Raw genomic sequence first — 13,185 nt, forward strand, 5'->3', positions numbered from 1 at the left:
GATATGAAGGTTGGCAGGGTTGTCAAGGACACTGCTGACACTATGCTGCTGCAACAGGATCTGGAAAGGTTGAGCAGATGGGCTGAGAGGTGGCAAATGAAGTTTAACATTGACAAATGTAAAGTACTACATATGGGAAACAGAAACCCCAGAGCAACGTATCAACTCTGTGGTACCACTTTCATTCTCTACCAGTGACAGTGGTAGAGAATGAAAGGAACCTGGGGGTGGTTGTGCAGGCAGATATGAAGTTCTCTGAGCAGTGCAGATGGGCTGCAAGAGTAGCTCATGGTGTATTGTCAATGATATATAGGAATTTTTCTAGCAGGGATAAGGAGGTGATTATTCCCTTGTATAAGGCAATGGTCAGGCCACACCTAGAGTACTGTATACAGGCCTGGAGGCCTCATTTCAAGAAGGATGTAGAGCTGCTGGAACGAGTACAGAGAAGAGCAACAAGATTAGTGAATGGATCAAAGGGGTGCTCTTACGAAGAAAGGCTTAAGTTTTGCGAATTACAGTGTCTGGAGACTAGGCACCAGCGAGGTGATCTGATAGAGGTGTACAAAGCCTTGAATGGTTTGAGCATGCTCAATGCTGACGGGATTCTTCCTCTTGCTCAGAATAATCACCTGAGAGGGCATAAGTTCAAATTGAGGAAAGACAGATGTAGGATAGATGTGCGGAAATTTGCCTTTAGCCAGCGGGTGGTTGGTAGGTGGAACAGACTTCCATCCCTTGTTGTGGAAGTTGATAGCCTAAATAAGTTTAAGGCTCAGCTGGACAGGTATTTCGAGTGAACAGAGGGGTGAAGTGGAAGTGGTTATTTTTTATTTATTTATTTTACTTTATTTTTTTTTTTGGCTGATGCTGCATAAGCTTGCTTTCTTGCATCAAATGCCTCTACTAATGCCAATGCTTATGCTAATATACAAGTGCTTTGGATTACAAGCATGTTTCTGGAACGAATTATGCTCACAAACCAAGGTGCCACTGTAAATTAAAACGTTTACAGAGAGATTCTATTTCATTTTCTCCAAGATCAATTTCAGATGGCCATTCACTTGGTTCAAGAATTCGCAACTCTTTTATAATGTCTGAAATTGAAATTCCTTAAGTAAATTCAATAGAATCAGTACTAACACTCACTCTATGCTTCATATTATTAATAATATTATTTAGAAATTGATTTCTATTTCTAAATTTCTAGATTTGTTATTGTCCTTTAATGTTACTGAAATTAATTGCATTTTTTCAACAGCATCTGAGGCTTCTAACAACTTTTTTTTTTCTTTTTGAGGATCTTTTAAAAATTCCAAGCAATGAATTGTATGACGAATCAATTTGTCTGCATATACTATTGTGATATCTCTTTTATGCAATGACCCTGAAAGAATTGATAGCTCAAACAATACATCATACATCAGGGCTAAATCTAGAACGAACAGTTTGTTTATATAATCTGTTGAACGTGGAGTGTTCAGTTTTGTTTTGGTTATCTTTACTGGAATTTTCAAAATGATGGCATAAAGATGCAAAAGTTTGCCAAACTGCTTATATGGTCCTAAAGGAGCTGGCCACCCACCTTACGTTAAATACCTGTCTAATCCTTTTAATTTTTTCTTGATGCTGGTAGCACGTGCTTCTATTTTTCTCAGGTTTTTTGGAGATTGACTGTACAAAGTGTACAGCTTGTCCATAAATATTTGAAAATGGTTAATTCCATGAACTGATATTCCATCTCCAACTGATAATACAAGCCAATGGTTTAAACAATGCCATTTGATCAAATTTGGATATTTTTCTATTAATTTATTTCCAACTCCAGATTTTCTGCTCAACATAATACTTGCCCCATCGCTCATAAAAGAAATTAAATAGTGTTTTAAATAATTGTCATCAAATCCGTATTTTTCAAGACATTTTAAGGGACACTGTTATTGTAAAAGCTGTTTGATCTGACAATTCGATTAAATCAAGAAACAAGTAATGTGGATCTTTCATTTTATTGGTTTCACATTTTAAATAAATAATCAGAGTAGATTTCTTGCTTAGAGTGGTAGACTCATCAGTGAGAATTGATAAGTTTCTAGTATGTCTGCAATTTGTTGGCACAATTTTAATTTCATTTGCCTTGTGACATGCTCTATTATGTTAGTAGCATCTTGAACACAAACTGTGAGCAATAACAGTGCCATTCAATTCTTGAAATTGTAACAACTCAAAATGATCAGAATATGGTCGATCATGTTTCGCAATATAATATGCAGTTCTAAAAACCTTACAGGTGCTAGAAATTTCAGAATCATTCATTTGATCAATTACTGCTTCTAAATGTAAGATGCCATTTGCAGCTTGCAAGATTTTTTTCAGCCTGTATATGTGAAGTACTTTTTGAATATTCATAAATTTTCTTACACAAAGATGTTGATTGTGCACTTCTATCTTTGCCATAAGATAGAGAAGAAAAATGCATGGGATACATATAAATTAATGGGTGACATGGAAGATTATGATAGATATAAGCTAGTCTGTAACCAAGTCACAAAGGAGATTAGGTAGGCAAAGGATGCAAAGAAAAACAGAAAAGAGTTCTTTACCTATGTTAACTCTAGAACGAAAGAGATTAATCAGATTGGTCCACTACATATTGATGGTTAAACTGTTGATGATCCTCCTCAGGTGGCTAACAAACTAAATGAGTATTTTGGATCTACATTCACACATGAGGAGTTCTTCAGGAAGGGAAATGCCAGAGGTGAAGTTAACTCTGGCAGTGAGCTAGATGATTTTGTAACAACTGAGAGGAAAGTGGAGGAGAAATTGTTGAGGATAAACATAAAAAAAGGCACCTGGTGTGGATGCGATCTATCCAGTTATATTAAAGGAGGCAGTAAAGGAAGTAAGCAAACCCTTAGCCATAATTATGAGAGCTTCTTTAGATTCAGGAGAGGTACCCATAGACTGGAGATGTGCAAATGTGACCCCAATTCACAAAGGAGGATGAAATGCTGACACAAGTAATTATAGACCTGTGAGTTTAACTTCTGTTCCAAGAAAATTAATGGAGGCACTAGTCAAAGAAGCACGGCAGGATCATCCAGACAAGACTTCAGTTATAGCTCAGACAGAGCATGGTTTTGTTAAGGGAAAGTCTTGCCTGACCAATTTGATTGGATACTATGATGCAGTCGCAAAAGAACTGGATGCAGGGAATAAATTTGATAAATATCTTTTTTATAAATATCTTTTTTAAGATACAAATTTATCTTTCTAAGATAAATTTGTATCTTAGAAAGGCTCTTGATACTGTTGCCCATGGAAGACTGCTGCACAAATTGGAGCAGTGTGGCGTTGGAAGCAAATTGCTGCTATGGATAAAGGGATGGTTTAGGGGGAGAAGACAGAGTGGTAATCAATGGACACTGCTCATCGTGGACTAATGTTATTAGTGGAGTCCCTCAGGGTTCAGTGTTGGGTCCATTCTTGTTTTCTGTATTTATAAATGATATTGATGATGGTATATCAAGGTTAATGTCCAAGTTTCCAGATGATACAAAGGTTGGCAGGGTTGTTAAGGACACTACTGATGCTATGCTGCTGCAACACGATCTGGAAAGGTTGAACAGATGGGCTGAGAGGTGGCAAATGAAGTTTAACATTGACAAATGTAAAGTACTACATATGGGAAACAGTAACCCCAGAGCAACGTATCAACTCTGCGGTACTACACTGACAGTGGTGGAGAATGAAAAGGACCTGGGGGTAATTGTGCAGGCAGATATGAAGTTCTCTGAGCAGTGCAGATGAGCTGCAAGAGTAGCTCATGGTGTCTTGTCAATGATATACAGGAATTTTTCTAGCAGGGATAAGGAGGTGATTATTCCCTTGTATAAGGCAATGGTTAGGCCACATCTTGAGTACTGTATACAGGTCTGGAGGCCTCATTTCAAGAAGGATGTAGAGCTGCTGGAAGGAGTACAGAGAAGGGCAACAAGATTAGTGAATGGAACAAAGGGTTGCTCTTACGAAGAAAGGCTTAAGTTTTGCAAATTACAGAGTCTGGGGACTAGGCACCGGCGAGGTGATCTGATAGAGGTGTATAAGGCTTTGAATGGTTTGAGCATGCTCAATGCCAATGTGATTCTTCATCTTGCTCAGAATAATCACCTCAGAGGGCATAAATTCAAATTGAGGAAGGACGGATGTCGGATAGACGTGCGGAAATTTGCCTTTGGCCAGCGGGTGGTTGGTTGGTGGAACCGACTTCCATCACTTGTTGTTGAAGTTGATAGCCTAAACAAATTTAAAGCTCAACTGGACAGGTATTTCGAACGAACGGAGGGGTGAAATGGGAGTGGTGTGTGTGTGTTTTTTTTTTTTTTTTTTGGCTGATGCTGAATAAGCTTGCTTTCTTGCATCATATGCCTCTACTAATGCTAATAATTGCCTGGGAGGACATAAATTCAAATTGAGGAAAGACAGATGTAGGATAGATGTTTGGAAATTTGCCTTTAGCCAGTGAGTAGTTGGTTGATGGAACAGACTTCCATCCCTTGTTGTGGAAGTTGATAGCCCAAATAAATTTAAGGCTTAGCTGGACAGGTATTTTGAACGAATGGAGGGGTGAAATGGAAGTTTTTTTTTTTTGTTTTTTGCTGATGCTGCATAAGCTTGCTTTCTTGCATCATATGCCTCTACTAATGCTAAAGGTGATACCAAACTCCATTCCTTTGAAATGCTAATTCCCTGTGTTCTAGACAGCCCTCATTTTTTTATAGCAGCACAAGTCAAACATCCTAATTTTCCGGTGTCACATGTAAGCCAAGGATATGCTTTTTTCTTCTCAGTCCACATGTCAGCATTCCAAATATGGGGCCAATTAAATTTTAATTTTGTGTCACTGTTTCTCTCATCTTTAGATCTCGTTGGAAAAGAGGAGGTCATGTCATTATCATTTTCACATGTTTGTACATTTTCTTGCACAGTTTTAAGTTTTTCATCAAGAAATTTATTCAGTGTTGTTTGCTTGCATTTTTCGCTCAGTTTGTATTTAATAAAAATTTCTTCTTTTAGTATTTTAAATACTGAAATTACATAAATTCAATTACATAAAATCATTTAAATACATAAATTCAAATTTATGTATTTAAACTGGTAAAAATTAATTTTTACCTTAGAAGAAACAGTTATAAATAAATTAATTAATCTAAATAGTAGAGATCGGTCATAAACTTGCATGTACATTTATATATATAATACATATATGAATGACAAAAAAAAAAAAAAAAAAAATCCTGTATGTCATTCTCCAGAAGACTATATGATCATGCCACATCGACTGTACAGTAACTGAATCAGACCTCATACTCGCGGTTCTTAGAACAACCAGTTCTAGCGTTCAGCTCATGACGAATCAAAATTTAGCATTTGCATGCATCCTATATCTCATTCGTTGGATCTCTTTAACACATTGGACTTTAGTAAGAAACATTCTAACCCCGGTGGCACACCCAGGGTCCTGAGCTGGATATCATCATTCTTCTCTTTCTTGGTGATTCCCTTCTACTTTTGACTCTCTCTCTCTCTCTCTCTTTCAGGGTTACTCGGGAACTTTCTTTTTTTTTCTTGGTGCAGCATAAGCCTCAGCCGTCCTTGCATCATATGAATATTAATAATAATAATTGCGAAATTTATATTTGTTTTAAATAAATTTTTAAAGAAATTATTAATTTTAAAGATCACCATTAATATATATTTTTAGTAGCAATGGGTAAAATAGATATTATTTCTTCCTCCCTTTGATTATGCCATTGTTTCATAATATTAGGTGTATAAATTTAATGATTTTCTATTATGACATTAAGAAAAAAGTTTGGTGCGTTCCGTCCCGAATACACCACTGTATATATACAGTGCCTGTTTTGTAAAAAAAAAAAAAAAAAAAAAAAGGTGCCGGTACTCATTCTTTGCTGTCAGGAAAAATTGAAAATTAAAAGAACATGAAAAGTACAGTACTCTAAAAAAATATTTCCTGATATTGTTACTTGAGTAGTTGTTGTTGTTATTTGGTTTTTAGGAGCATTAGCAACTAAGGCCATATTTCTCCGGGATATGCGGTGGTCATTCCCTGACCTTTCTGCATCCTCCGTATTTGGTGGTGATGGGCTCGAACCCCGGTCTAATCAAGAAGCACGTGCTACGCACTGCTACTCCTTTCCACCTGGCTACGAAGGCGCCACTTGAGTAGTAAAGTTGTTGGAATAAGAACAACAGATTAAGTATATTAACACACAGTTTATTAAGCATAAATTTATTATTCAAGTATATAAAAAAATAAGTAAAAATAATTTCATAATAAAGATTTTATAGAATATTCCAAATTTTTATCGAGTCCTCATCGGTGAGCCTACAATTTTAAGAAATAGTAGTGAAGAAATTGTTTTTGTCATCAACGATGCTGTCGTTGGGCTGATGATCAGATTCATTTGTGAAAATCCTTGTCCAGTTTCAGAAGAATCGAAGAGCATTTGATGAATGCACTGAGTACGATACCAATTTCATCAAGTGAATCTGAACGAGGATTTTCACAAATGAATCTGATCATCAGCCCAACGAGTTGTATCTCTTTCATTTAACTGAAGCCTAATTGACAATTTTCTAACTTCTTTCTCACCAAATGCCAACATTTCATGTTTAGAAGGTTTAATACCTTTGCTGTCCTCATTTTCCTTCTCTTGTCGTCGATATCTGTTGGGATATCAGAGATGTGGTGTCACACAGATATAAGGAATGCAGAACTGGAATTTGGGGAGTACACCGTGTACAGAAAGGATAGACAGAATAGGAAGGGAGGAGGGGTTATGCTATTAGTTAAAAAACACACAAAATCCAAGGAAGTGAAGCCAGTCGGCATCGCTGGACTGTGTAGTGTCGAGTCAGTTTGGTGTGACATAGCATTGGGACATGAAAATTGAGAGTAGGAGTGTGCTATAGACCTAATGACTCTGATGAGTATAATAAGAAACTGTACATGGAAATAGAGTGGGCCAGTAAATCAGAGAGTCTTATAATGGGGGGGATTTTAATTTCCCAGATATTGACTGGAATTTGTGGGTTGGTCACTCACACACTAGCAAGGCTTTTGTGGATTTATTGGATGATTGTTTTCTACCTCAGCATGTTCGGGAGGCAACTAGAAGGAGTAATACTCTTGATTTGATTATCAGTAGTGATTCTTCATGCATTAAGAATCTGCAGATAATGGAACCACTAGGTGGCAGTGATCACAGTGTGCTGAAGTGGGATTTACTCAAAGAGGTAACTGCCATCAGGGGTAAAGGGAAGGGTTTTGCTTTCGTAAAGGCGACTACGATGGTCTGAGACAGTATTTAAATTCTATACAGTGGGACCAACTGATGATGTTACTGACAGCAAATTCAAAATGGGAAGCATTCAAAGAACTTATCTTGGAAGCTACTAGGCTTTACACACCAACTAAGAAATATTGTTCGAGGTTTAGGCCTAAATGGATGTCAGATGAACTAATGAGACATATGGCAGAGAAGAAAAATGCATGGGATACATAAATTAACATGTGAGACAGAAGCCTATGATAGATATAAGTTGAACTGTAACCAAGTTACAAAGGAGATTAGGCAGGCGAAGGCAGATTACGAGAAATCTTTGGCAAAGGGTACAAAGAAAAACAGCAAAGAAGTTGATGCAGCATAAGCTTGCTTTGTTGCATCATATGCCTCTGCTAATGCTAATATCATCACTAGTTCTTAAATTTGAATTTTTTTTTTTTTTTTTTTTTTTTTGCAAGTGTCCAAAATGTCGGTGTCATTCGGATATTCAGGTACTGTGACAAACACAGATAGGGAAAATTTGCGATAAAATGTGGATAATGCACTTCCACGAAGCAGATGATTATTTATTGGAATGAAAGAAAATCACTCCCTCCTTATTCTCGAAAGGGGCGCTTACAATTGATTCACAGCGGGGGTTCAACTTTTGGCCTGCACAGAAAGTGAATTAAAACAGCATTTTAAATTTTGCTAATTATCAAAAAAATTTTCTCATTAATTAAATGTTTTGTTTAGTAAATGTAATCATGTACTATGCTTAATAAAATTTTAGGTGTATCATTATTTTTATTTATTCACCTTATATTCATCTTAAGCAGTGATCCTTTCAGGTTGTAAATTTTGTAAAGTGAGCATTTAAAGTAAGGTATTTTTTTGAAAAACAAAAGAAAGGCATATTTTTTATAATTTTAACGAAATCTAAAAAAAAAAAAAATTAGTGACATAGATTTGTTACACATAAATGTGTCGAGAATTTGCATTTTTTATATATAGCCTGAAAATAAAAAAGGGTAACACGAAAACTGGAACTTCCTTTTACATGTAACAAGATATGGAAAATGTAACGCACTAATTTTTCTCAAATCACTCAGTGCAACCCTCGAAAGAAATCTAACTTTGAAAGTGGCCTCTGTACGGGAAAAGGTTGGATGCCATTCCACTAGAAGATGGACCCAAGCCCATTGGGAATACCCCTTGATCTGTTCGCTGTTGACTAGTGCGACTTCTCCATATGTGGGATAGGTTTTACCAGGTACCACTGATTTGTAGAATGGTAATCCCTTTAGCTCTCTCAATTCTTGCTTAGCAGCAGCACTAATTTCCTAAGTTGCCCAAAGGCCAGAAGTGTGAACAGTGTGTGCCCAGTTAATCTCTCCTAAGCCATTCGTTATATGAAAATTTTCTTTGCTCAGCAGAAACTACACCTAATTCTGTTTTTGCACGAACTTTTTTTACACGAATTTGATTTAACACGAATTCAAAATAAATATTTCATTCTCTTTTTACGCGAGTCATTTTGATTTAACACGATTTCTATGAATTTTTTTTGCCTAAATTCTAAGAAAATTTTTTTTATTTGTGGCATATTAGTATCATTTCTATATTACACGCACCAATAGATTGGATAACAGCTAGTGTATGCATTTTGAAACACGTGCTTTTGCTTACCAATGTGTACGTCTAGGTATCTATGAATCATCAACGTTTTTATTGAATTTGGTGCACATCTACGGTATTCGTGCATTGTATCTTCGGCAGACATGTAGTAGTAAGCTCTATTTCAAAGTGAAAGAATCTTTAGTGAAATTTGTGCACATATAAATTTATTAATTTTGCCAATAGTCAATAAATTGTAAGTTTACAAAATTTTCATACCTTTTTTTATTAATTATAACTGAGATATTTTTCGGTAGCCCTTATATAATGTCGAATAATTTGCCTATTACCAAAATGAAAAGGAAAGCGATTTCTTTGGAACTTAAAATTCAAATTTTAGATCGTCTTGCAACTGGACAAGGGGCTACGTCTGTAGGAAAGCATTTTGGTGTACATGAAGCTACCGTAAGAACTATTAAGAAAAATGAAATTGCAATTAGGAAGTCGGTATGTTCTGGAACAAAAGTAAGTGTTAATTCATCATCATATACAAGAGATATTGTCAAGGAAAAAATGGAAAAGGCCCTGGTAATATGGATAGAAGATCAGTCACAAAAAAGAGTACCAGTAGATGGAAATGCCATCAAGCAAACAGCACTAAGAATTTACAGACAGATTAAAGAAAAGGAGCCAAGCACTTCATCTCAGTTAAACAGAAAGTATGAATTTTCTGCGAGTACAGGTTGGATGACAGGGTTTCTTAAAAGGAATGCTCTTCATAATATAAAAATTAAAGGTGAAACTGCATCTGCAGATGAATCGGCTGCTAAAGTATTCCCGCAGGAACTTGCAAAAATTATTGAAGATGGAGGATACACTCCTGATCAAGTGTGGAATGCAGATGAAACTGGTTTCTTCTGGAAACGAATGCCGAACAGAACGTATGTAGCCAAATCGCAGAAAACTGCTGGTGGTTTTAAGGTAGCTAAGGATCGTGTGACCTTATTATTTTCCTCCAACGCTTCAGGAGATCGTATGTTGAAACCACTGCTGGTAAATCGAGCCCTAAACCCACGTTCAATGAAAGGTGTAGATATCAATAAACTGCCTGTTCACTGGATGGCAAACAAGAAGGCCTGGGTGACCACTACTATTTTTACAGAATGGTTCAACAACTGTTTCGTCCCAGAAGTCAGACGTTATGTATGAATTTGAAAGGTCTCGAATTTAAAGTTCTTCTGATTCTTGACAATGCACCCGGCCATCCTGTCTTGGAACACCCAAACGTACAAATTTTATTTCTGCCACCTAATACTACATCTTTGATACAACCGCTAGACCAAGGTATAATTGCGACAATTAAAACATACTACGTAAAACGAACATTCCAACACGTTTTGGACAAACTGAATGATGAAACACTAACAGTCATTGATGTGTGGAAGAAATTCTCAATTATGGATTGTATCAATCAAGTTGGATTAGCGTTAACTGAATTAAAACCAGCAACTTTAAATGCGTGTTGGAAAGCGGTTTGGCCACAATGTGTAAAAAGCAAAGATCCCATCATCCCTAATACGACCGAATCTCCCAACATCATTACAATGGCACACAAAATTGGTGGAAAAGGATTCGATGATCTATCGTTTGAAGATATTGATGAATTGTTAACCGACAAAGCCCTAAGCGAAGATGAAATATTAGAGGTTGTCCTTGGGACTCCTTATCCCACAGAACGTAGTGATAATGAAGAAAATGATCCTGTTCTAAATGCAGATTTAATAAAAGAAGGTCTGGAACTGGTCAGAAAATTAGGTAATCATTTTGTCAAACATGACCCTAATGAGGAACGTGCTGGGAAGTTCCAACGTGAACTGAAGTTGTTGACAGCCTCTTACAGAGAATTATATAACGGCCTAACCAAAACACGAACACAACGATTAATAACTGAATTCGTTCGTAAAACCGGTGAAACATCAGCACCAGAGGAGACTCGTGCTGATTTTGCTGAAGAGATCACAGAAAGAATTTCATTAATAGAGGAAGAAGACGATGTCCACAACATTTCTAGTGATGGCAGTGATATTCCAGTCGTACGCAAACGTATGCGCCGTTTATTATCAGAAAGTGAAAATGAATAAAATCTTGTTATGTGTAAAACAGATTTTTTTTGTTCATGAAGAATTTTTTTTTCATTTCATATGCATACAAATTTATTTTAATACATTTTAATTACATATTATTACATGTGTATTTTGTTGAAATAAAATAATAAGCTTAAAACGGATATTTTTATGTGTTTTTTTTAAATTATTTTTACTGATTTTTTTAGATCCGGAACCAATCTTCTTTTCTTCCATAAATACAATGTCTTTTTTTACACGTATTTTTCAGGAACGTATCTATCGTGTAAAAACAGAATTAGGTGTATTTTAAATGTAATTTCCAAGGGGAATTCACAAAAAATTTGCTTTAAAAGGAGTTCATTAAACAGAGATCTGAATGAGTAATTTAGAATTCTAAAAATAGTTATAAAGTTTTATAGAAAATATCTTAACAATAGAAAAAAAACTTTAAGCTTATTTGAATAGTAGATAAACATGTGAAAAAAAAATTCCAGAATATTACAAATTTTGAAGTATACTGCATCCAAATCGTAGTAGTGGCATGTGATGCAAGAAAGCAGGTGTATGAGCTTATGCAGCATCAGCGAGGAAAAAAAATGAGAGAAAGCATGTTATGTCAATTGACTCTGGCTTGTCTGTTTTGAAAATGAAATGTGTATAAAGTCTGTTTATGTTAAATGAACTTTATTGCAACTAGTGAATGTGATACAGCATTTGTTTGTGTTCTGGCTGAAATTATGATTTGATTTTTTTTTTTTTTTTAACTACTGCCACCTTGAATATATTAATTTACCATTACTAACCAGGGAAAAATAAAATTGAATTATTCCTAAATTCCTGCAGTAAGAGCTTAAAAAAATACTCTAACTACGTGACTAGCAAAGTTATAGTTTTGGGAGTGAATACTGCTGCTGGGTTAAATGTTTCCATCCAAACAACCATAAGGCATGTAGAAGCCATACATAATGGTTTTGTTTCATGAACATTTTGAGATGAAACTTTTAATAATATTAAGAAACAAAAATATTGAGATTAAAGCAGTTAATTATCGTAGAAGCTTAATATAATCATACAGATGATTGATGTCATTTATAATTATTGATGATGTGTATTGATAATTAATATTACAAAATAATTTTATGAAGATGAAAGAGACTTTAAGCATGTGCATATTGCATTGGATTTGGATTACCACACCTCAGTTGAGATAGCATTCACTTAAGTGTCATTAAACAAAAGTGTATATTTAGAGATAAAGTAGTGTTAGATTTTATTCATGATTTGTTTTTCTACTTTTATAGAAATTGGATGATTAAATTTAATACTAATTATTAATTAAAAATTGAATTTGTAACTAACGAAATGTTTTGTTTTATATCATGTTAATTGCTTTGTTTGAAAATAGATCATTTAGTGCATTTTTTTTTAACCACTTTTTGAATAGCACCTACTATCAAAGTGGTTGTGTGCCCAACTTGTAACCAAGAAATTAATCAAAATGATGTCATTGATCATTTATTTCTTTTGGAGCATTTTTCACAAAGTGGTGAAGGACAAAACACAGAAGAAACCAAAACATTTTCTTGTACAAGTTGTGAAGACAGTGCACCTGCATCTGGATTTTGTGGTGAGTGTCAGGAGTGGTTGTGTGAAGCATGCATCCAAGCTCATCAGAGAGTTAGAGTTACAAAAGATCATAGTATTCGCCCCAAAGATGAAATGGAAGGAGAAAAAACTACTGGTCTCAGTCAGAAATACTTATTTTGCCCTGTTCACAGACAGGTAAAAGTATTTTCATTTTATAAAATATTATGCTATTATCCTGTTACATATACTGTATTTTATTATTCAGATTTTTTTGATTCATTATGAAGAAATTTTTTCAGGATATTGTATGCAATTTTTGGACCATGTACGGTGATATGTGGTATAATTCAATAACCGTATACACTCTGGAACCCTTTATCTGGATAGGCTACCTACTATTTGACTGTTTTAAACTCTTCCATACAGGCTGCAAAAATTGTAGAACATAGTGCAAAATGATTTATAAAATACAATATTTTTAGTTTTCTACCAATAAAATATTTTTT

General features: G+C 35.2%; 1 protein-coding gene across 1 annotated transcript in view; it reads left to right on the forward strand.

Annotated features, from left to right (window-relative positions):
• The window catches only part of LOC150077530 (transcription intermediary factor 1-alpha-like), a 337,193-nt gene that overhangs the window by 55,562 nt on the left and 268,446 nt on the right, over positions 1–13,185 (forward strand). Inside the window, exon 2 of the mRNA XM_090385676.1 lies at positions 12,537–12,874. Coding sequence (XP_090241802.1) covers positions 12,537–12,874 — 338 coding nt within the window. The remainder of the gene's footprint in view (positions 1–12,536; positions 12,875–13,185) is intronic.

Source organism: Mastigoproctus giganteus, chromosome 12 (genome assembly GCF_048544385.1).
Source record: "Mastigoproctus giganteus isolate SK-2022 chromosome 12, ASM4854438v1, whole genome shotgun sequence".
Taxonomy (NCBI): domain Eukaryota; kingdom Metazoa; phylum Arthropoda; class Arachnida; order Uropygi; family Thelyphonidae; genus Mastigoproctus; species Mastigoproctus giganteus.